The sequence below is a fragment of the Nyctereutes procyonoides genome, unplaced genomic scaffold, assembly GCF_905146905.1.
Source record: "Nyctereutes procyonoides isolate TBG_1078 unplaced genomic scaffold, NYPRO_anot_genome, whole genome shotgun sequence".
NCBI classification, from domain to species: domain Eukaryota; kingdom Metazoa; phylum Chordata; class Mammalia; order Carnivora; family Canidae; genus Nyctereutes; species Nyctereutes procyonoides.
In genome coordinates this window covers 7,992,358-8,015,732 of record NW_026575082.1, presented here as the reverse complement: position 1 = coordinate 8,015,732, position 23,375 = coordinate 7,992,358, and the positions used below count along the sequence as shown (strand labels likewise).

General features: G+C 39.9%; 1 protein-coding gene across 1 annotated transcript in view; it reads right to left on the bottom strand.

The window, feature by feature from the left end:
- The window catches only part of LOC129514569 (CD226 antigen-like), a 73,300-nt gene that overhangs the window by 9,543 nt on the left and 40,382 nt on the right, over positions 1–23,375 (bottom strand). Inside the window, exons 3-4 of the mRNA XM_055333246.1 lie at positions 18,812–19,159; positions 1,205–1,307 (exon numbers count right to left, since the gene is read on the bottom strand). Of these exons, the coding sequence (XP_055189221.1) occupies positions 1,205–1,307; positions 18,812–19,159 (451 nt within the window). The remainder of the gene's footprint in view (positions 1–1,204; positions 1,308–18,811; positions 19,160–23,375) is intronic.

Sequence of the window (23,375 nt, the reverse complement as noted above, 5' to 3'; positions counted from 1 at the left end):
CTAATTAGATGGAAGTCAGAACAATGGGTGCCTCTGATGCAAGGTTAATGAATTTTAACATTATTCTGGTGGCAATAGGAAGACAATAAAAGGTTTTACAGGGGAAGGACATGGTCAGTCTAGCTTTTAGAAGAGCAACCAGGAAAAGTCAGATGTGTTAGGAAAAGAAGAGACACCTGGAGCTGGGGGTGGGTTGGAAGCATTCACTAGTATCAAGTGAGTGGTAATACAAGCCTCCAAAGAGGAGAGGTCAGGATATGGAGACGAGAAGACGAGACAGAGAAACCTACCTGATAGCCTACTAAGATGCATGTACATGCCAGTGTGTGTGTGCATGTGTGTTTGGTACTATTGCTGAGGCAGAAGAGAAGAGGAGATGGATGTACTCCTTCCCTTTCCTGAGAAGAGAACATGTTAGTTGGAACACAGGAATAATGAGTAATTATATTACAACAAATACCTAGACAAGTGAGTCAATGAATATGGGACAGTAAGAAAGGGCAGAGTAAAACCAAGAATATCCCAGAAAGTTCCCAAGTCGGCCACAAGACAGTAGAAGGTAGGAAACTTTAGCAGAGGTCAATGGCCACCTACTCTCTCTAAGGTGGCCCCTTCCGACACCTTTCTTCCTCAATCATTTTTTAGGAAGAGCACCAGCACTGCTTGTTTCAGAGACAACAACCATTTAAAAGTATTTGTTTACTAGAATGGGCGCTCATATCGTGTCTTATTCACTACTGTCACCATAGATATTTGATGAAGGAATGCATGAAGGCATTATTACTGCTTAATGCTTTTCTTCCCCTTCTCAGAAGCCCTCCCTCTCTCCCTCTGGCCTCTCATCTCACACACACACACACACACACACACACACACACACACACACCGCCCCTTGCCCAACCGCCTCTTTTCCATGCAGGAGGAGGAAGATAGATGGCACAGCAGACAGAGCAGAGGCACCAGGCAGTTGACTGCCCAGAATATGAAAGCTGTGCTAACTTGAGAGCAGCTCCTATTAATTCTTAAACAAATGACTCTAGCTTTCTCCTTCGATATTACCACAACTACTTCTCTTCTTTTTTGTAAGAAAAAAAAACCCCAAATGCTGTATGTGAGTGCTAACACAGCTTGGCCAACTATTGGGTCATTAATAGAGAGCCCCTCATATCAGAATGCAAGAGTCAGGATGAATTGCAATACTCACCTTTTATAAGAAATGACAATGATGGTGGTAATTAGGATAACAAACAGCAACAATAAAACTGCCCCTCCAGCCACAAAGAGAATGTATCGGTTATCAGTTTTACCTAGGAGGAAAAAATATATAGTAGGAATTAGGAATTCAGCTAAAGCCAGAAAAAAAGTGGGAAAATGAGGAAAGGGAACATTACTCAAATACAGTAACAATTCAAAACAACCCAATGAAAAAAACTGGATGAAATTAAGGGAAAAAGATAATTTTTACTTTAGAGTCTTCTAAATATTTGTGACTCCTCATAGATTTTTATTAATTCTTGATTCAGCTAGGTTTAACACCTTATGAAGAACAAGAGTAAATAGGTGAAGGGAAGGGTGCCTGGGTGGCTCAATCAGTTAAGCATCCAACTCTTGATTTGGACTCAGGGTCATGAGATCGAGCCTCATGTCACATGTCACACTTGGCTCTGAGCATGGAGCCTGCTTAAGATTCTCCTTCTCCCTTGGTCCCTCCCCCTTCCTCTAAAAAAAATAAATAGGTGAAGGGGATTAAGAGGTACAAACTTCCAATTATAAAATAAATAAGCCACAATGATGAAAAGTACAGCATATGGAATATAGTCAACGATGTAATAATTTCTATGGTGACAGATGGTAACTAGACTTACTGTGTGACTTTTCATAATGGATATAATTGTTGAATCACTATACTGTATACCTGAAACTCATCTAATATTATATGTCAACTATACTTCAGTTAAAAATTTAAAAAAAGAACAAGAATAGAAAGAGTTACTTGTTTGAGACAGATATCCCTTCACGTTAAGGAGCTCCCAATCACATACATAAAATCTTTTGTAGAAAAAAACCAACTATCAAAAGAGTACATAAATAAAGATTACTTCTTAAGACTGGTATATTAAGTATATTCATGCAACAGTATAATTTAAGAAATATTTTCTACTCAACCTGAGTTAATGATAAGAAGTGATCAGAAAAAAATCTGTTACTCCGACTCAGTGCTCAGGCGGGAAGAGCAATGATCCAGGAATCTGCAGTTCTCTTCCTGGCTCTGTCACCCCTTAGCTGTGTGACCTCCAGCCAGTTCCTTACCCTCTTCTCCATGCCTTTCTTCATCTGTCAAGTGATGACAATGTCGACAGCTCTAATTACATCACAGAACATTGGTGAGACTCCAATGAGGTAATATTCAAATAAGCAATAAACTACTAGAGCAACATCACCTCTGAAGCGAGATCTCAAGGAGTTCTGAAAGCATTTTATCTTTAAAATGTCCTCCTGCCCATGAGATGCATCACCCACTGCCTCCCACAGAGCTCCTTCCCAGGGGAAAAAAAAATCCCATCAGTATTCCCAGGGGCACCCCAGTGGCTCAGTCGGTTAAGCAGCTGACTCTCAACCTTGGCTCAGGTCATGATCTCAGGTCGTGAGATGGAGCCCTGACTTGGGCTCCCAGGCTCAGCAGGGAGTTTGCTGGAGGTTCTCTCCCTCCCTCTTCTCCTTTTCCTCCCCATCCCTCCAGGCCACTCTCTTTCTCTCCAAAATAAATAAATATATCTTTAAATTTATATGTGCTGTTGCCAGAAAGGGGAGTAAATTAGAACCTGGGAGCTGTCCTCATCACCCCCTCTCTCTGGGGCAGCAAGGTTGCCGGTCTTCTCTCCTGCAGGAAGGGGCCAGGAGAAGGCAGATGAACAGCATGATTTCCCTCTAATGATGAAATTAAAGCCCAATGCTTGTTTGTTGATTCCCATGATGCTGCCTGCAATCCTACAGCAACCTAAAAATCATACTTTTCGTTGGCTTCTTCATGATTTTTCCCTTGGATTATTTCTTCCTTCCTGACCTACTATTAACCTGCAATTTTTTTTCATGATAACTCAAAGTCTACATCCACTCATTCTTTTGTATAAAGTGAAATTAAGTCAAGTAATAAACATTATTTTCATTTTTCAAAGCTTGTTGAACCTATAAGTGAATTAAAGTAGAACAATGCGTGAACTTTAGAGGCTTTGTACATACAGTCTAAGAAAGGCTTTTGTCCAAATATGATGGAGAAAGGAAAAGCTAAATTTATTCAGAACAAAAATATATTGAACCACTCCTACAAAAGGAACAATGAAATTTTCTCCCCATCAAATAGGAAATTAAGGTTTTTAAGCTCTTGTTACATTATAAAAAAAATGAACAAAATCCCTGAAATTATTTTGCATTGTAACACAGGACTAAAAAGGACCACACCTGCTATACTGAAATAATTAGAATATCACAGATGCTAGGGTTAAATCAAACAGGCAATCATGGTGAGAAAATGAAAGTTACAATTAAAATATTCATTGACAGTATTCTGGGAAAATTGTTTAACCACTTTTGAAAATGCTATTTAGACCTCTGTTACAGTAAAAATGAATGAATGAATGAATAAATAAATAATAATAAATAAATAAATAGTAAATATATAGGCTTGACCAGGTCAAATGAAAAATATCTGTAGTTAAAATTATCACAAAGAATATGTAAAGACCAAAAAATGGTATCCTTAACACAGCCTTGCTATCAGATAAAGCTATGGGGTGCCAGGGGCTGGGGCTCCATGGGTGGCACCATCGACCCTTGATTTCAACTCAGGTCATGATCTCAGGGTCATGAGATCCAGCTTCACCCTCCCTCCAGCACGGAGCCTACTTAGGATTCTCTTTCTCTCTCTCCCTCTGCACCCTGTCCCCCACTCGCGGGTACTCTTTCTCTCAAAAAAAAATAGAAGAAAAGAAAAAGCTCTAGAGGACAACATGAAAGATATAAATAACGTATTATGAAAAAGCACGTAAAGAACAAGCCCATGTAAAAGGGCCACAGTGGTGAGACGGACCCTCTCAAGCTCTATTTGAAGGAGTAGGAACTGCTACAGTCTGCATCTGGGAAGGATTCGGTCTGTGTGTGTCACACCCGTTCACTAACTGCTTGCACATTTGATTAATGACTCTATTCTAAAGAAATACTCAGAAATGTGAACAAAGGATTCTGTAAAACACAACTGCAAAAAAAAAAAAAAAAAAAAAAAGTCTGTATTTCCCAAGAGTAGACTCAGAGCAGGACTCCAGGGCTGTGGTTCTCAAACTTACTTTGCATCAGCTTCACCTGAGGGCTTATTAAACCACAGGTTGCGGGGCATCCTCCACCGACCTCCAAACCTTTGATCCAGGAGTGTCTGGGTGGGTCTGCATTTGCAGGTCCCATGCAACGTCTATGTTGCTGACCTGAGGCCCATTCTTTGAAAACCTGGGCTAGAGACATTTGGATGATGTGTGTAAGGAATTCCAGTAACATGGAAGACTACAGACTGCAGACTGCATAGTTAAGGAAAGCTTCAAAACCAGCATTGACAATTGTGCATGCTGTGATATCTCCACGAAGAAAAGCCTTCAAGGGGGCAAAGGCCAAAATTTTAAAATGATGATCTCCAGAGAGTGGCATTAAAAGCAATTATTTCCTTAGGCTTTTTGGTATTTTCCAAACTTTCTAAAGGATGTACTGTTCTTTTATTAATCAGGAAAAAAAAACAGGATAAAACTGTAAAGGTCTGCATGCTTAGAATAATCTGACACATTTTAGTCATGATATTTAAAGTATAAGATGTAGAGAACTTTTTTTTGTAGAAGTATATTCAGAATCCTTAAGAATTAAGATGGCATCCCTTATTAAACTCTCAATTAGGTAGAATTAAGTAGAAACCATTGACATGTACTAGTCATCTGGTTCACACTGTTCAATTCTAAGTCCAAACTTTAAATGCAGCCTTCAATACGAAATAGGTTACCTCCTTTTCACCACTTCTAGTGATGTTTGACCTGTTAGAGTCAGATCTGCTTATTGATTCATCTTTTAACACAGCCATACTACGGCATTACAGATGAAGTGATGTGCAAAAATGATTTGGGTTCCTAAAGGAAAAACATCAACTAGAAGAAAGCTGCTTCTGTACTCACAATACTACTGACACTAACTTCCCCCAAGCTGGCACAGACTCCACAGATAAAGGCTCAGTCCACACTGCACCCTGCCTCCCCCTTCAGACTCCAATCACAAATCCAGGCCTCCCTACTCCAGACGGACCAACCAGCTATAAATTCAAGGTTCCCATGACCTCCTCCTCAGGTTCGATACTTTGCTAGAACAGCTCACAGAACTCAGACAAGTGCTTTACTTGCTATTACTGGTTTATTAGAAAAGATAAATCTCGGGAAGAGCCAAATGGAAGAGATGGATAAAGCAAGTTCATGAAGGCAGGGAGTACAGGTGCAGCTTCCATGCTGTCTAGGGATGGGTCACCCTCCCAGCACCTCCATGTGGTCACCAAGCCAGAAACTCTCTGACATTTAGGGGTTTTATGGAGGTTCCATTACATAGGCACGATTAATTCAATCATTGAATACCGGTGATTAATTCAACCCCACTCCCTCTTCCCTTTTTCAGGGGGTTGGGGTTTAAACAATCCTCCAGTCACGGGGCTGATTCCTCTAGCCCCCATCCTGAAGCTCTCTAGGTATGTCCAGCCACTAGCTGCCTCATTAACTTGCAAAAAGACCCTCCTCCTTGCTCTGGAGATTCCAAGGATTCTAAAAGCTGGTGTCAGGGACTCAGAACTGAGACCAAATATAATAGCAAAAGAAGCTCCTAGCACCACGATTACTTAGGAAATGACAAGGGTTTAAGACTTCTGTGAAAGGAACCAGGGGCAGAGATGACATTTTTTGTTATACCACACAGTACTTGATTTATGGAGTTTATAATGTTTTAGAAGGCCCTGGACATTTAAAAACCCCATGAAGAATGAGCATTTTCCCATAAGAACTAAGAGTAAAAGGCATGGGAGTCAGGGGAGACTCAGTCACACTCCAGAGACGTTGCAACCTAGAGCCTCCCGCCTAAAGCCAAGGCTGCTCTGTATTCCTTCCCTGTCCCACCACTGCATTCCCAGGAACCGTCAGTACTTGGAACCAGGCTGGTGCATCCACACAACTAGCTAGGCCCTGCATGGCCAAAAACAACAAGGAAAAGCAAAGGGGGTGTGTGCATGCTTCAGGGAGTAAGTCAATAGTTCATAACAATCACTTTTGCCTAAATTCTGCTAATAGATGTTAGGTTGAGTAATGTTAGCCCTCAGGCCCCTCTCTTAAAGAAAGAATTATTGTGTATTCTCAGCAGCCACTTTTTTTGCTGATTTTTTTTTCATTTTCATCCCAATGCTGTCTTGATTCATAGGAGGACAAAAGTGTCGTGAACCATAAAGCCGTTATTTTCCCTCCCATCAAAAGAGATAAATACAGTTAAAACAATTTAAAGCATGTCAGTGAGATGTATAAATGAATAATTTACTGCAGGACTGCAACCCTCCAGGCTACGTTCCTGCCAATGACAAGTATTTATGGCTGAGTTATAAACCTTTAGAAAAGCTCATGATAGAAATGATGCCAGGTCCTTCCCTTGAAACCAGGCGGGCAAGAGCAGGTATTAACATCTATTGTTTATCCTTTATTACAGTTGGAGGTGGCCTAAGTGACTCAGAACCTAAATATCTGGACCAAACAACACCCTAGGAAAAACTCACAGATCCTGAGCCTCTAGCCAGCCCTGGATAAGTCATGGTAGATACCAGTTAAAATTATTCTTGCTTCCTTACCTCATTAAAAAGACAAGCAGAAATATTAGACTCCATTCTATGTAGACAGAATACATATAATGTGTGAGTTCCCGCAGGGTAGATATATGTGAGTTAAAACACTATTACCAGGTCGATTCTAATTTGTGATCACTATATAACATAAATATCCAACCATTGTCCCACATCAGACATTGATTTGCTGAAAAAAAGAGAGATCGAGGAGGGGAAACTTGGGGCCTCATCCTACCTTCTAATTCTTTTCCCTGGAAGACCTCGTATGAGACACTTGATCTTGCAGACACTTTTTTGGCAACTGCAAAATGATGATAAAATCAGCCCCAAGGGGGGCTAAGGGGCTTAGATAAAATATACAGAGGTGCCTAGTATTTTAAGCACCGTGTAATGTGTAAATTATTAATAGTATTATTATATTTTGTACACACACATTCAAATTAGAGTTAAAAAAGTAATAGCCTTTGTGTTCTTTTCATGATGTTGAACTAGTCATGTATAGCAGAATGCTTGCTTCCACAGCTAGATACGGACATCTGGGGAAAGGCAGAGGTACCATTGATAAGCATGTGTAAGATAATTGTAGCTTTATAGGACCACTGGATATAACGGTAGCGCAAAGTCTAGTGAACTTTCCTATACGCCTGAAATATACATCAAGTGGATATTGATATTAGTCCAAGTTTTCAAAGGTCAACTTTCTTTGTGCAAATCAATTTTATACTCTTTGTATTTCAGAAACTTTCCCCTGTTTTATAGCAAGAAGATCCTAGCGAATAAATTATTTTCAGAGACTTAAAGACCATGACATCAGCCTCTAATCCTTCTTCTGAGTGAAGAATAACTACTCTTCCTCAAAATGAAAGTATTATCAGATTTTAACTGAAAAACCTAGAGCACATAAGAATATCTAAAACCTAAACGTAAGAAACAGAAACATAAGAGAACACAGAAAGGTAAGAGAATCTAAATCATTTTCCTGGAGCAAACCAAAAAGAGAAACAAGTTTCCAACCCAATGTATGACTTTTGCTATGCTGATTTTGCCTCTATTGATGGGAGGTATTTCCCAACTGACTTAAGCACTTAAAAATTTTGTATCAGTTGAGATACACATAGTCTAAGGCCAGAAAGTTTACCTATTCAATATAGGATAACTGCGTTAGCTGCATTTTCTGGTGTCTTTATGTGACATATGACATATGTCATACTGTGGGCCATGGTGGTCTACAATGATTGGTGTATGGCCAGGGTATCTAAGTCAGCATATGAGGCATACAGATGGTGAACATCTGTGGAGAAAACTTTCATGGCTGACTCTGTCGTAGTAGATGTCTCATCTTTTCACCCATATACTTCTTAGTCTTATGCTACATTTCTTGTATTTTCATGAACTTCAATTTTCATGAACACCTATCATTTAAAGGAGACTCTTTTACACATCATAAGTCAAAATGTCAAGAACCGCACAAATCTTGCTTACTTTCTTAGTGAATTAAGCATGCAAAAAAGAGTTGATGGAGCGAGCCAGAGACAACTATCCTTAGAAAGGCCTGAATGGAAGGTTGTCCATTGGCTAATGTGTGGGGACTTGGATTTCGTTTCCACCGTTCTCTAACTGCTAGGGTGGTTTACTGTGTCTAAATTGTTTATACAAACAATGTGGCTTATGCTAAACACCTGTTTTCTTCCTGGGAAATCAGTCAGGCCTGATGACTTTGTCCCACAATGTCTTTTACATTTGCTGATCTTGCTCTGCATTCTTCTGCTGGAATAAGTCAAAGCTATCCCTTTGGAATGCAATCCTGGAGCAAGAGACCTCCTAATTCTGTGGGAGGGTAGGAGCCTAAGCTCCACAGGCACCTTGCTCCAAGGTGCAAAAGTACCTCCTGGCGTAATGGTGTAAAAAGTTCATTTTTCTTTTAGATAAAGCCAATTAGCTAAAGCAGATGGTCATCCCAATTACCAGGTGAATGTAGGTTGAACTCTGTGTGACAAATGGTGTTGTCAAGTCCTCTTATTTGAGGACTAGTTGTTGTTTACCTTGAGAACATGTTTATAATGGGTCGTATCTCCTGGGACCCATAAAAGGTGAGATTTCTGTCTTTGCACTCTCTTGCCAGATTGCCTGTGATGCGTATCACAATTCTGGCTTAATGCTTATTTAATAATAAAATTGTTTTCTTTCTCTCTTTTACCTTTGTAGAGCAGTTTTCTGGGGAGGGAGGCGATTTTGCTTCTGATTATAATTCCCCAATACATTGTTGCTATTACGGTTGTTTAACCAAGTGTAACTCTACACTACAGTGTCACTATTATGTGTATCCACAAGGACAGAACAGGAAATTTTTCAAATGGTCTACAAAAAGCGAGATAAACATTTCTGCCATGCACTAAAACACAGTTTTTATTGTGAAATAATACACATACCATACCATTTAACAATTTTATGTATCTGGCTGTTCAGTATTAAGGTCCATAAATATGAGAGAATAGAACTATTCAGAATATTTAATATAAAAAATAAACCTTCCTTCTTCTTAGGAGGTTCTGGAGGTTAAGCCCTCTCTGTCCTTGAGGGGGAAGAACTAGAATTCTCATGGCTTATAACTCGATTTCTGGGTTCACTGGTCTTTACAAGAACAAAAGGGAGAGAAGCTACATCTACAAGAACTAGAGTGAGAGCAGGATTTGAGAAAGGAGAAGGAAGGAGGAGTATAGGATGGAAGAAAGTTGTGCTTGAAAACTTAGAGCAAATTCCCAGGGAGTTGCTCAAGGGAGTGGTCTTCCCCACAAGGGGAGAGTCTAGTGGGCAGATCTGATACAGAACTTGTGAGCAGGTGGTTTGCAAAGCCAAGAAGCCATGGGAGAGTGGAGAACAAATAAGAACCTTGACTCCAGCAAGAACCTCGACTCCCCTTTGTCCAGAGCCTACTCTAGAAGTTCCCGTCATCTGTTCCTGGTGTGGACTTGACTTCATCAGCTACCAGCACTTTCCTCCAGACCCAAATACCTGCTACCTGACTTTGCTTGTCCCTAATATGGCTGTGTAGAAACTCTCACACCATTTCAGAATACCCACAAGCCCCAGAAAAGCAGAAAAGTCAATGGAGGACACCCCTCCTCCCCCCACAGCACCTGTGATGATCTGAACAAGCCTAAGAGTGCAAAGCTGACCGAGTGGGAGATCCCCCAATCCCCCAATCCTTCACCTACTACTTGTTCTATACGTTGGATCAGTTTGAAGTTAATTGGACCTAAAAGCGGGGGGGGGGGGGGCAAGGCTATGGAGCTCTGCACGGCCAGCTTCTCCTGTGACGCATCTGTTGATAATAGTAAGGACTTGTTTCTTTCACTTGGAGAAGCAATATTGTGCCACAGTTCAGAACAAGAACTCTGAAGCCCTCCTGCCCTACTTTGGGTGTTAGCCCCTCTCATTCTTAGCCATGAAGCTTGAATAATTTACTCAACCTTGCCATGCCCCACTTTGCTCATTCATAAAATGTAGATAATAATGTTGTGACAACTCAATGAATAATAATTATCAGTAAATTCTTAGAGTGACTGGTACACATATAAGCATCATAATGAGTTTGTCATATAGTGGCTGAGATGACGGCTTGTGACACTTAATTCTTATAACGTCTACTTATAACTTTTCCCCGGGGTCCTCAGAAATCTTCAAAATTCTAACCACATGGCATTTGTAAAGGCCTATATATAAATGTGTTATAAATGTCATATAGATCTTTTCAGAATATAAAATAGCAAGCTTTGGACTATTTAACTCCAAATATTCTATTTAATTTTAATTCATTTTATTTAAAATAAAAATGCTTACTAAGTTCTCTACAAACTCTCTCAAAACATTCTACAAGTCAGTTAATGCCTAGGTGTCAGAAACAAAAGCTTTAGTAATAATTTCAAAATCTGCAGCTTTGTGCCTTAGTTTAATTACCTATCTGATTTCTCCTTTTTTAAAAATAGCCAATGATTAAAGTAGGAATTGAAAGAAAGCTTGAAGTTCACAACTGACACCTTTATTGAATCAGGAAGACAAGAAAGTAGCTGACATAAAAGCAAAACAACCTGTGTGGACTAAAGTATTCGGGACTTGGCATATGTGTATGTGTTTCATGAGTTTAAAGTTGCCCATACATCACATGTGCTTACTGAATGTTTAAATATGGTCGATTGCTCATTGCTCCTCCTACCAAATGTGCATATAGGTACCTTCATTTGCAAACATACACACACAAATTAAAAAGTGCAGAATTTATCCAGTGCCCTGTATAAGGCATGAAAAACTGAAGGAACATTAATATCATTGTTATTGTTGATAATAATCAATAATTATACTTTGCAAACCTATATTTTTCTATATTTGTGAACCTAGCTCCTATGTGGTACCCACTTGGCATGGGGTCATCTGCACATACATCAATTGTGTCCTTGAGCTTCTTTGGTTGGAAGCCACAGAAATCATCCTATCTTTTGTTAATATGGTCTCCTCATCTCATCTACTCTGTATTTTCCATGTTCATCGTAGCGATAACAACGATCTTCAGTTCACTTGCTACTCACCTCAGTTAGCCATTCTTAAGTCCCCATCAATCCAATTGAGAGCATTAACATTTCAATCTTCTATCTGTGGAAGAACGAATCTCTTCTTGTGGGTTAATCAAGTAAAATGCAACTCTTACATTTAAAAGATTATGAATATCACAGTTACTTGTGAGTTCTACTGAAAGTGAAATAATTTGAATTAATTCCAGAAATAAATTTGAGAGTGGCCAATGAGTACTGCAATATATTTATTTTTAGAAAGATATCCAGGGATCCCTGGGTGGCGCAGCGGTTCGGCGCCTGCCTTTGGCCCAGGGCGCGATCCTGGAGACCCGGGATTGAATCCCACGTCGGGCTCCCGGTGCATGGAGCCTGCTTCTCCCTCTGCCTATGTCTCTGCCTCTCTCTCTTTCTCTGTGACTATCATAAATAAATAAATTAAAAAAAAAAAAGAAAGATATCCAAAAATATCTCTGTTGAATACATGCCTTTTGAAAATCCCCAAATCAGTAAAAGATAAACACCCTATGATTTCACTTACATGTGGAAGCTAGAAAACAAAACAAATGACAAAAACAGACTCCTAAGTACAGAGAACAAATCAGTGGTTGCCAGAGGGGAAGGTAGGAGTATGTGCATATGTAGAGGGATGGGAGGGTGAAATAGGTGAAGGGGATTAAGAGGCACAAACTTCCAATTATAAAATAAATAAGTCATGCAATAAAAGTACAGCATAGTGATTATAGCCAATAATATTATAATAACTTTGTGCAGTGACTGAGGATACCTACGTTTACTGAGGTAAGCATTTCATAATGTATATAATTGTTGGATCACTATGTTGTGTGCCTGAAACTAATATAATATTGTATGTCAACTATATTTCAATTTAAAAAAAATCTCTGAATCATTTCAGCATAAAGAACTTTAAAATACCAATTGAAGTTCAAAGATGTGTCTCTACAAATGATGGATCTATGTTTATTCTTCATTCCCTGTCTTTTTAAATAGCATAGTCCTCTGTAAACCTACTCTGTCACCTGTATTTGTCAATATTTGTCAGAGTCAGATCCGCAATGCTTGAAATATTGAAGTTGAAGTTGATAGTAGCTGTCTGATTAATTGAATCATAACACTTCGAACTAGAATTGCTATTAAGAATGAAAGGCCATTAATCGTACATGAAGACTATTTTTTTTAAATTTTAAGTAATTTTCTACTTGCTTTTAGGGAAAACTTCACGCAATCATCTATGCTCAGTACCTAGTAAGGCTCTGGAGACAACCTCAAGCTGTTCACAATTCTCAGATGTTTTACATAAAAAAAAAAAATCCCATGCATGACAAAAGAGTATAAATGGCTGTTTTACAGTTGGAGTCATTAGGCAGATCTTTGGATTTTAAGTGGGAAGAAATTCAGTACACTTATCTGAACTTGAACTTGAATCCCTAGCTGTACTCTAAGATTCTAGGGTGAGGAAGACTTCATGAAAATTGTTTGAAATTCAGGTGAGGATAAAGATCTGCTTAAAGAAAAGCAGTTTCGGGATCCCTGGGTGGCGCAGCGGTTTGGCGCCTGCCTTTGGCCCAGGGCGCGATCCTGGAGACCCGGGATCGAATCCCACGTCGGGCTCCCAGTGTATGGAGCCTGCTTCTCCCTCTGCCTGTGTCTCTGCTTCTCTCTCCCTCACTGTGTGCCTATCATAAATAAATAAAAAAACAAAAAAAAAAAGTAAAGAAAAGCAGTTTCTAGGCTTAGGTGCTTACTAATTTACATTGTGTACAATGGTGGAAAACAAGTACAACTTGTACTCCCTTTGCATGCGTAAGGTAGTAACACACACCAACAATGCTCCTTTGAAACAGCATCATCAAATCAACTTAGCACGAGGTCTTTCAGCATTTCCTTCTCTCATTATTATTATTCCATTCACTACCTTGTTTATCTACACAAATATGGTATGTATACAAAAATGACTGCAGGCAAACATTCCAGGATTTTGTGCATTAGGAAAGATGAATAAATCAATACGTGGGGCTTACAAAACAAACTAGTTAGCTGCCTTTTTTTTTTAAATTTTTTTTAAATGCAATGTCTCCTGGAAGAACTGATTTGGGCAGAGGCAACTGTAAAGACACAGAGACATAATGGGCCATGATTGAGTAATCAACTCACTTGTGATGTTGGAAACGGTATGTTTCATCTGGATATCCAGTTATCACCCAGAATTTTAAAGACTTAACTGAGCTGAAAATTGCAGTTGATCCACTTCAGTAGAGGCTATTTTAACTTGTGAGCAGTGACACCAGTGCTCTTGGATTCTGGTGCTCTGGTTCTAATTATGTAAAGAAACTGTCAGGAACATTACTTTTCTCTGTAGATGAAGATATTAAAAAGTAGAAGTTCATCACACTACATTGTGGAAATAGACATATCTGACATTGCAGCAGATACCAGCTCAGACAACCCCCATGCCTTCAATATTCACATCTATCATAAATTCATAAGGCTGGGAAAGAAGGTTCTAGATAAGTGGATCCCTAAAAGAAAAAAATTATCTTGTCTATATCCAAAACTGTTTGGGAATTCAAATCACCTGGGAGCAAACTAGTTGCATTTTAGTGGAAACTGAACACCAAAGAAATAAACAAAGTTCATTTCTCTACTTCCATGGTCTTCTAGTTCAACTCCGGAACAGAGTCCCAAAGTCAACCTCCAACAAGCCATGTAAAGACAGGATTTGCAACCTATAGCACACTATTCCTCTATGCTCCTACTTGTTTGTTAACCCTATACGTCACAGAAGAAACATCTGGGCTGACTCCCTTCACTGGAGCCCTATGATCTCCTAGTGAATACTTCTGTTATTCTCACTTACAAACCCCATCCACCAGGTCCAGTGACTTGCAATTATCACCATTTATACAAAACATGCAAAACAAGAAAAATAAAGTTAAGAAAAGAAATAGGCCTTCTTGAAAGCTATAAATGTAAACAAAATTCATGAAAGTTTTCTCCCAAAACATTCCAACTGATCTCCTCGGAGTTTAGGTTTCTTTGATCAGCAATCCTTAAACCTCAAATATTAAATGCTGATGAAGAAAATCTAGAAATAATCTAGCTAGAAAATATGAAAATAAAATGGACACATTCTAGAATATAAGTAAAACATAGAAATATACCAGAACATATAAAAATATTAAAATACAAAGAATCAGTCAAGAACACATATTGAGAACATTCTGGAAAGATATTTTGACAACCCTAAGCAAAGATGCCATAATCACCAATCACCAATCACAATCAAGAAACTTCCTAAAAATTTTATTTATTTATTTATTTATTTATTTATTTATTTATTTATTTATTATTTAAGAGAGAGAGCAAGCACAAGCAGGGTGAGGAGCAGAGGGAGAAGCAAGCTCCCCTGCTGAGCAGGAAACCCTACATGAGGCTTTATCCCAGAACCCTGAGATCATGACCTGAGCTGAAGGCAGACACTTAACCAACTGAGCCACCCAGTCACCCCAAGAAATTTCTAACATAAGTGTCTGGACCATTGCAAACATGCAATTATTCAGTGATGCAAGGGTATGTATTTCAAGTTACAAAAGTTTGAGAAATTCAAAATGTTTGGTAGCTTTATGGAAGGCAAGCAGTTTGGGCTAATGAGGAAAATCATGAAGATGGAGGAGATCTGATGGAAACTCTAAAGGAAAGAAGGTAAATGGCATGAAAATTATTAGGTTGGTTGGGAAGAGGAGAAAGTAAGAAAGTGTGAGTGACTGACGAGGCCAATGCAAGCACAAGCTGACATTCCAATCACATTAACCTCTCTCCGCCCTTGGCCAGGCCACCTTGGTGCCAGCCAAGGTGGGTGAGGAGCCTGGGCACCACCCCCCACCAAGTCTGCACACAAGCTTTGGAGTCTGCAGCATCCCAGAGGAAGAGGCATCTTTTTCTGTTTTGCCTGCCTGGTGGAAGCACCATTTGAAATCTGTCTGTCTGGAGTGGGCTCTGTTTTGTGCCCAAAAATCTAGTATGTGATAGCAACAGCCTAGTAGGAGCGCTCAAGCATTCATGCACTATTACAAATGACTCGTGGCTAGTTTCTTGTGTCTCAAATTTCTCTTTTTGCTTCAGTACCCAACAATTTCCCTGACACTTCCTCGAATACCATTTTGCCATTTTGGCCAAGAATCAATAGTGGCTTTCATGCTCTTGCATGAGATCCAGAATTGCTACCAAGTCATTGCCTAACCGAACCTCCCTTCCTTTATATTAAGCCATAACTCAAAAATCTCTGTACCAACCTAGTCATTTGATTGCAGTCACCCACACACAACTTCCTTCTCTCTCCTCCCCCGACCCCGTGCATATTTTGTATTACTTCTCATGCTCTGTCTCTTTCCTCTGCTCCAATCATCAGTCAGAATTCGGTGGTTCAGCTGAGTGGCCTCATCAGTGGCAGAAGATGAGATAGGACATGAGGACCAATACTGTTCACGGTGGCAGACAGAAGTTTGCTCACAACTAGTCTCCCCTGGAAACTTTCTGAGAGAGCTAATTTTATTTCTTTGATCCTCATCCTTTTCATAATCAATAAGCTCAGTTGAAACAATAGTAGTCTTGACATAATTTAGTTAATACTAAAAGGCTTCACAAAGTCTTTTGGTGGAAACTAAAATGCTTTCCTCACAACTGATGACAATCTAGAGGATGTGAAGGGCCAAAGAATAATCTTGGTCACTGCCAATATACACACATTTCCCCCCTCGCTGTTTCTTGCCTCTGTGGTCTAGACAGATTTCAAATTCAGAAAAGTCAGTCTGGAGCTATTTCAAACTACTTCCCAGGTCCAAAGTGCATAGGACAAGAGACAAATGTCTTTCCCTCAGGCAAGATAGTTCATAGGAAATTCAGTTTCAACCCATGCTTTTGCCACCTTTCTCACTCTGTTCAAAATATGTCAGGAACTGGATATACGGCATGCTGGTTGGCATTGTGTCATCTTTTGGGTAACCTCTGAGGACCTGGTACTTGTCTGGAAATGAACACAAGCACAGGGAAGAGCCCTGTGTGTGTGTAGAATATGACAGTCATGAAAATCTCTCCTTTGGATCCTATACAAGAAGTTGATGAGAGCCAACAAAAGGACGCACAGCAGTTTATAAAATTTGTGTCACAATCACCTTTCCCTTGACAGTTGAAATAAATTAAATCTGCTCCACATCTTATACCTGTCTCTCTGCTTTAATCCCTACATTGATTTTTGACCAAACAGCTTCAAGACTTGAAATAATCAAATCACATCAGAGCAAACGCAAGTAATCTATTTCTGCTTTCCATCTGACTTTTTTATTTTCAATCTTTACTTACATTTATTTTTAAGAGGAATTGAACCAGAACAGAACACAGAACCAACAGCTGGGCATTTTCCATCAATTATAACTTTTTACTAATAAGCTCTGTTGATATTCTCTTAACCTGCCAATTGAATGTCAAAAAGCCATTTTGCAAGTGTTCAAACACATGGGCACTAATAATATTGACCATTACATTCAATCACCTTCACATTGTTTGCAGCTTATGCTATAGTTTTTTGCAGGAAATTTAGTCATGTCTAAAGTGAAAGACATTTTTATTAATTGGTAAGAGTCAAATAACTATACCTCTTAAAAACCTATTACCTCCTTTTTATGATTTAAGACATTTATAATTAATTTTTCAACATATAATAGAAAAGAACATATTTCATATGTGTTTGAAAAGGTTCTTTATGATATTTTTCTTTTTTTTAATAAATTAATTTTTATTGGTGTTCAATTTACCAACATACAGAATAACAACCAGTGCTCATCCCATCAAGTGTCTTTATGATATTTTTCTGAAGAGAAATTTTCTTTGCCTTTGTCTCTGAGAGAGGATTGATGACTTTTTTTTTTCCTGGCCAGTTTTAAAAAAACATTTCTGTAATGCAAAGGTTTTGTTTTTAAGGTACAAAATATTTTGTATAAACATCTGAAGGAATGGAGTCAACACTTAAAATGAAGAAACTTTATGAATTTTTCTCCCCCACATATTCCATTACCCCTCCTTCACATCAAGTTCTCAGAACAATTTTGGTCTCACCCACAGCCCGCACTGCCATACAAGAAGCAAAGAAGGCTCGATGTGGTCCAAGGAGATGATGTATAAGAAAGTGCTGCCCTTTGCCAATGTCCTCCTTAGCACACACAGCTGCCCCAGACACAAACCCTGTTCTTCCTTTGCAATGCAGGAATAGACATCAGCCTCCAATACAAGCAGAGTCTATAGAGGAACAACCAAATGCCAAGAAACCTTAGTTCTAGAAGTCTACACACAGGCCAAGGCCCATTGCTGGCTGAAGGCAGGTGAAAGAAAGGGTGAGAGAGAGAAGTGGATGGAAAGAAGGAAGGAAGGAAGGAAGGAAGGAAGGAAGGAAGGAAGGAAGGAAGGAAGGAAGGAAAAAATTAATATAATTTCTGTCACCAGCAAAAATTATTCTTCTGACATGTTCTCCTGCTATGAGAAAACTTGCCCAGAGGCAGAAGTGGGAGAGCCTGAGATGGCCTTCCTCTCACTTGGTCCTACTGGAGACCCCTGCACACACTATCTAGGCTTCTTCACACTTGCATTCCAGGAGGTGAAAAGTCGCTTTTTCTTATCCTCACACACGTTCTGTGGGTCCTGCAGCTCACGCAATCAGGGCTTCATTATGACACAGGAAACAAATTACTAATACAAAATTAGTGCTGGGCTTTGGGGGGAGCCTGCTCAGGTTGAGAGGCCGGGAAGGCCAATCTGTTTCTGCTCCCAGGGCCAAAAACAATTGAAGGGATCAAAGCTCTGAGGTGACAAAGGAGCAACATTATCAAATATTTCTAAACTTCCACTCTGCTCAACACTAACTCAGCAAATACCAATCCAGCACCGTTTTGTTATTGCTGAGGATACTTGAGGATCATAAAACAGTCACTACCCTCACGAAGTTGCAAAGTAGTGGAGAACAAATAGAAGTTATGCAACTGAAACTTACAGGCTATAGATACTATGTATTTTTAGACTTACCGATTTTTTTTTTAATTTCAGGAATGTGGCAGATCAAGAAACAGGAAAGTTCTATAACTGTTAAATCTGTGACTGATGGATTAGCAAGATAAAGAAAAACCAAATACTAACAGTCAATAACCAACAACTTACCTAAACTCCATTGTTAAAAACTATTTTGAATACCAGAGTCATGAAAAAGACAACAGAAACCAACCCATGTGGTTGGCCTTATCCATTTTGAACACTTGAAGACCCATAACGTACTCACTATTGTACTCACCATCGGTAACAGTCAACCTCATCACAAATGTTTCGTTGTCTCCTGTGCTGGCCTTGAAACAACAGCGGTAAAGTCCGGAGTCAGAGGCCATAACATGGGGCATGATGATGAAGGTGCTTCTCATGTCCTGACTACAGCTGCTCCATATCTCTCTTTGGTACTTTGAAGCATAACTCTTCCCTTGGGACAAGTTGCAGATAGTCAAGATGTCAATCTGATGGGGCTGGATCTTTTCCCATGTAACTTGTTGTACTGGCCACTTCCCGGCAGGCTGACAGGTGAGCGTGACATTTTTTCCAGGTTCGGATACTATGTGCCTATTTGATGGTGCAGCTATCTCAAAACTATCTGAAAACAAGAAGCAAATGATTACATGTAGGGCCTAAAATTTTGGGGTGCAAGGGTGGAAGCTACCCATAAAGTTCTATCAAAAGTATTGGTGATCCTATTTAACATAGTTGCATCAACTGTAAATGCCACCTTTATGACACATTTTTGTAAGGAAAGGACCTTTGGAAAAGGCTAATGAATAAATAGAAAGGACGATATACTTGTTCACACATATTTCCTTGAGGTTTTTTGACATGGTTAACCATATAACAAGAAATGTAATCAAAACTCCTGGTACTTTTCTTGGTAATGATCTTATCAAGAGGCTGAATTTCACAAGACTATTCTTTTTTTTTTTTTTTTCACAAGACTACTCTTTAGTAATGTTGGGCTGATGACTCAAAGATTGTATCCAGATTGTGATCATGCTAAAATTTTAATGATTATTGAAGAGATATCAAATCATTTTCATTTGAATAAATGCATACATAAACTTATTTTCCAGATATACAGGTTGTCTTATGCATACATAGAGTAGGGCTTCACATGAGATTTAAATCCCGAGGTACCAACAAAGTCGTTCAATATCTTCCCACCTTCCTACCACCATAGCTGAAATACCCAGCACAGAGCACACTGTAAATAACCACCACATCGTTCTGGGCCATTTTCCTGAATTCAAATTAAAAAAGAAAAAACAAGAGTAGAGGGGACAGGAGAAGAGAGGAGAAACCACACTTGAAAGAAGAACAAACACAGTCAGGTTTGCTGTCTATATTAATCTGGAAAACTAAGTCTATAATAGTTTCATCTCCACCAAAAACTAGCTTCTTTTCTTTGACAAGTGATTTCATGTGTCAAAATGTTGTTGAAAAGAGAAAAAAACCACAGCACTCTAGTTTTTCAATTTGTAATCATACTACTATTATCGAAGTTAACACTTTACCCACTTAACAAGCACACAGGAAGCATTTTACCTCTTAAAAAAAAAAAGCCAACGGTGTGCCTGGGTGGCTCAGTGAATTAAGCAGCTGCCATCAGCTCAGGTCATGATCTCGAGGTCCTGGGATGGAGCCCCGCATCAGGCTCCCTGCTCAGCAGGGAGTATGCTTCTCCCTCTGTCCCTCCCCCTACTCCTGTGCTCTGTGCTCACTCTCTCAAATAAATAAAATCTTAAAAAAAAAAAAAAAAGCCAAAAGAAGAACGGGGAGAGGGAGGGGAAGAGAAAAAGGGGAAAATTCTTTTTTTTTTTTTTAAGGGGAAAATTCTTAAGAAATGGAAAAAATAAGACAATAAAAGTTTACAAAAAACAAGTAAGAAATTAAAATTAAGGGGATCCCTGGGTGGCGCAGCGGTTTGGCGCCTGCCTTTGGCCCAGGGCGCAATCCTGGAGACCCGGGATCGAATCCCACGTCGGGCTCCCGGTGCATGGAGCCTGCTTCTCCCTCTGCCTGTGTCTCTGCCTCTCTCTCTCTGTGTGTGTGTGACTATCATAAATAAATAAATAAAAATTTAAAAAAAAGAAATTAAAATTAAGACAGGGAAGGGAAGATACGAGAGAAAGAAATGAGAGACAATATAAATGAAAGGCTAAATCAGATACAAGTACACCATGCTGGGAAAATAGAAGGAAATAAAAGAAAGGAAAAAGACAAAAACAAAAACAAAACAAATGTTTGTGTAAGATGTGCTGGACCATCGGAAATCACAGGGCGGCTGGCTAGCCCTGAACGGTTCCGATGTTTGTCTTCAGCCTGACACACCTGCTGTTTTGTTGTCTTCCTCTGTGATGCAACCCTCCACCCACCTCAGGAGCTTTATCTGCCTATGTCACCAACACCTGTTCTCAGGAAGTGACCCCGTATAATGTTGACTTGACTGCACAGGAAGGGCCTCTCTTAGGAACGTCTGCATTAGCCCACAAAGCAATGAAGGCAGTCTCCAGTGCTGACCAGCCAGGTCTCTGGGCCTTGTGGGGAGGCCCCCAAGCCAGCTGGGGAGTTTGCACAGCCAGCCTCTAGGTAAGGACCCAGACCCACCCGTCAGTAGACATAGGACTGGACTGAACGAAGCAGGCCCCCCCTCAGAGGCAGGTGGTTCTGAGGCCCAGAGCAGTCCCCAGTTAACCTTTCCAGGTGAACAGAAGAGCTGCTTGGCGTCAGATAAAAACCGAGACCCAGAGGAGTTCTACAGAGCCTGCCTGGCTTCGTGCGTTGCTTGCTGCTTGCTCATGACACCTGGCACATGTAAGGCGACAGGAAATGACCCTGAAAACATCCACCTGAAAACCCCACACATGACAGGACCCTTGGAGTCCTTAGAGTTGGAAAGTGCATCTTCATAAATAGGGATCAAAGTGCTGTGGTCGATAGGGAAGAAAAAGGTTGATGAGAACCCTAAAAATAGAAATGAAAATAATAAGCAGTTAAGTTTGTGTTTCTATTTAGTGATATATTAATTCTCAGCACAAACATAGAGTAGACTGTGTTGCGTTTTGTTTAAAAGACTATTTTTTAGAGCAATCTTGGTTGACAACAAAATTGAGAGGAAGGTACAGAGATTTCCCACATATTTCCTCCTTCCTCCTACACAGACCCTCCTCCCTATCAACATCCTCCATCACGCGATATATTTTTTTATCAAGTAGGACCTATATTGTCACGTTGCAATCACCCAAAGCCCATAGTTTACATTAGAGTCCACTTTCCATGTACATTCTAAGAATGTGGACAAATATGTAAGGACACATATCCACCGTTGTGTCACATGCTGCCCTAAAAATCCTCCGTGGTCCTCCTATTCATCCGTCCCTCCCCTCAACCCTTGGCAACCACTGATCTTCTCACTGCCTCCATACTTGCGCCTTTCCCAGAATGTCATACCATTGGAATCATATGGTATGTAGCCTTTTCAGAATGGCTTCTTTCACACGGTAACGAGCACTTAAGTTTCCCCCATGTGTTTTCCCCATCTGGTAGCTCATACCTTTTTAGTGTTGAATAACATTCCATTGTCTGAACAGACCACAGTTTATTTACCCATTCACCTACTGAAGGATGTGCTAGTTGCTTCCAAGTGTTGGCAATTATGAATAAGCCATGTGCAAGATTTTGTGTGGACAAGAGTTCTTAGTTCCTTTGGGCATAGATCAAGAAGTATGATTGCTGCATTGTGGGGCAAGAGTATATTTAATTGTGTAAGAAACTGGCAAGCCACAGCATTTTACATGCCCACCAGCAATGAAAGAGACTTCCTGTTACTTCACATCCTCACCAACACTGGGTGCTATCTGCATGCAGGATTTTGTTCTGATAAATTTGCACGTTTTTACATGATTTTATTACAGGATAATACAATGAAATTCTCTATACTTTGTATAGGAGTTTTCTGACACAATAAGAGATGGTTTTTAAAAATTATCTCAGTGCTTCCAAGCACCACTCAATGCCTAGGTACCCCACACATTCCTGGGACACTTGTGCATCATGCCATATGCCCCAGGCCACCATCACATCTCCAGCTGCTAGTCTGTCCTCCTTCACCATCCTCACCAAACAGTGGCTCTGCATGCAGTATGAGCAGCTCTGCAATATCGCTCAGCAACTTCCAAAACCCTGAGTCCATTTACTAGAAGCTTCATAGGCCCAGACCTTTGTACAGACCTTTATACATCATTCTATATAGTGCTTGGCATATACCAGAGATATCAAGAAATAATTTTTGAATAAAAAAATTGATTTGTAGTTTCACGTTGCAGTCAATATGTGGTGTGTACCCACTGAGTTGGGGGAGGGGGATATTCACCTCCATAAAACCTCTCATATTGAGAAATGTGTTTGAAATATTATGCGTAATGCCCAGATGAGTTCATCGTTCCAGGAAATGATCATCAATATCTGCAAATTCACAAAAAAAAAAAAAATTCATGTCTCTACGATGCCACTTTGAAAATAGTAGCCTTCCCCAAATAACCCAACCCAGTCTGACCCTGCTCAAGCCTCTAAATCTAACTACCAACTTACAGAACTACAAAGAGCAGAGAAACATGTCGAGGGACACTCTGGGAGCAGTCCCTGAGAGTATGGAAGACACAAAACTCCTCGGCTCCACGTGGAATCTCTCTCACCCCTGAAAACCAGTTTTGGACTCTGTGGTGCTGTCTGTTCCCTTTCTCTTCTTCTGTATTCATTCAGAATTCTGGAAGGAATCCCACTGCTCCCGACGCTGCCTCATT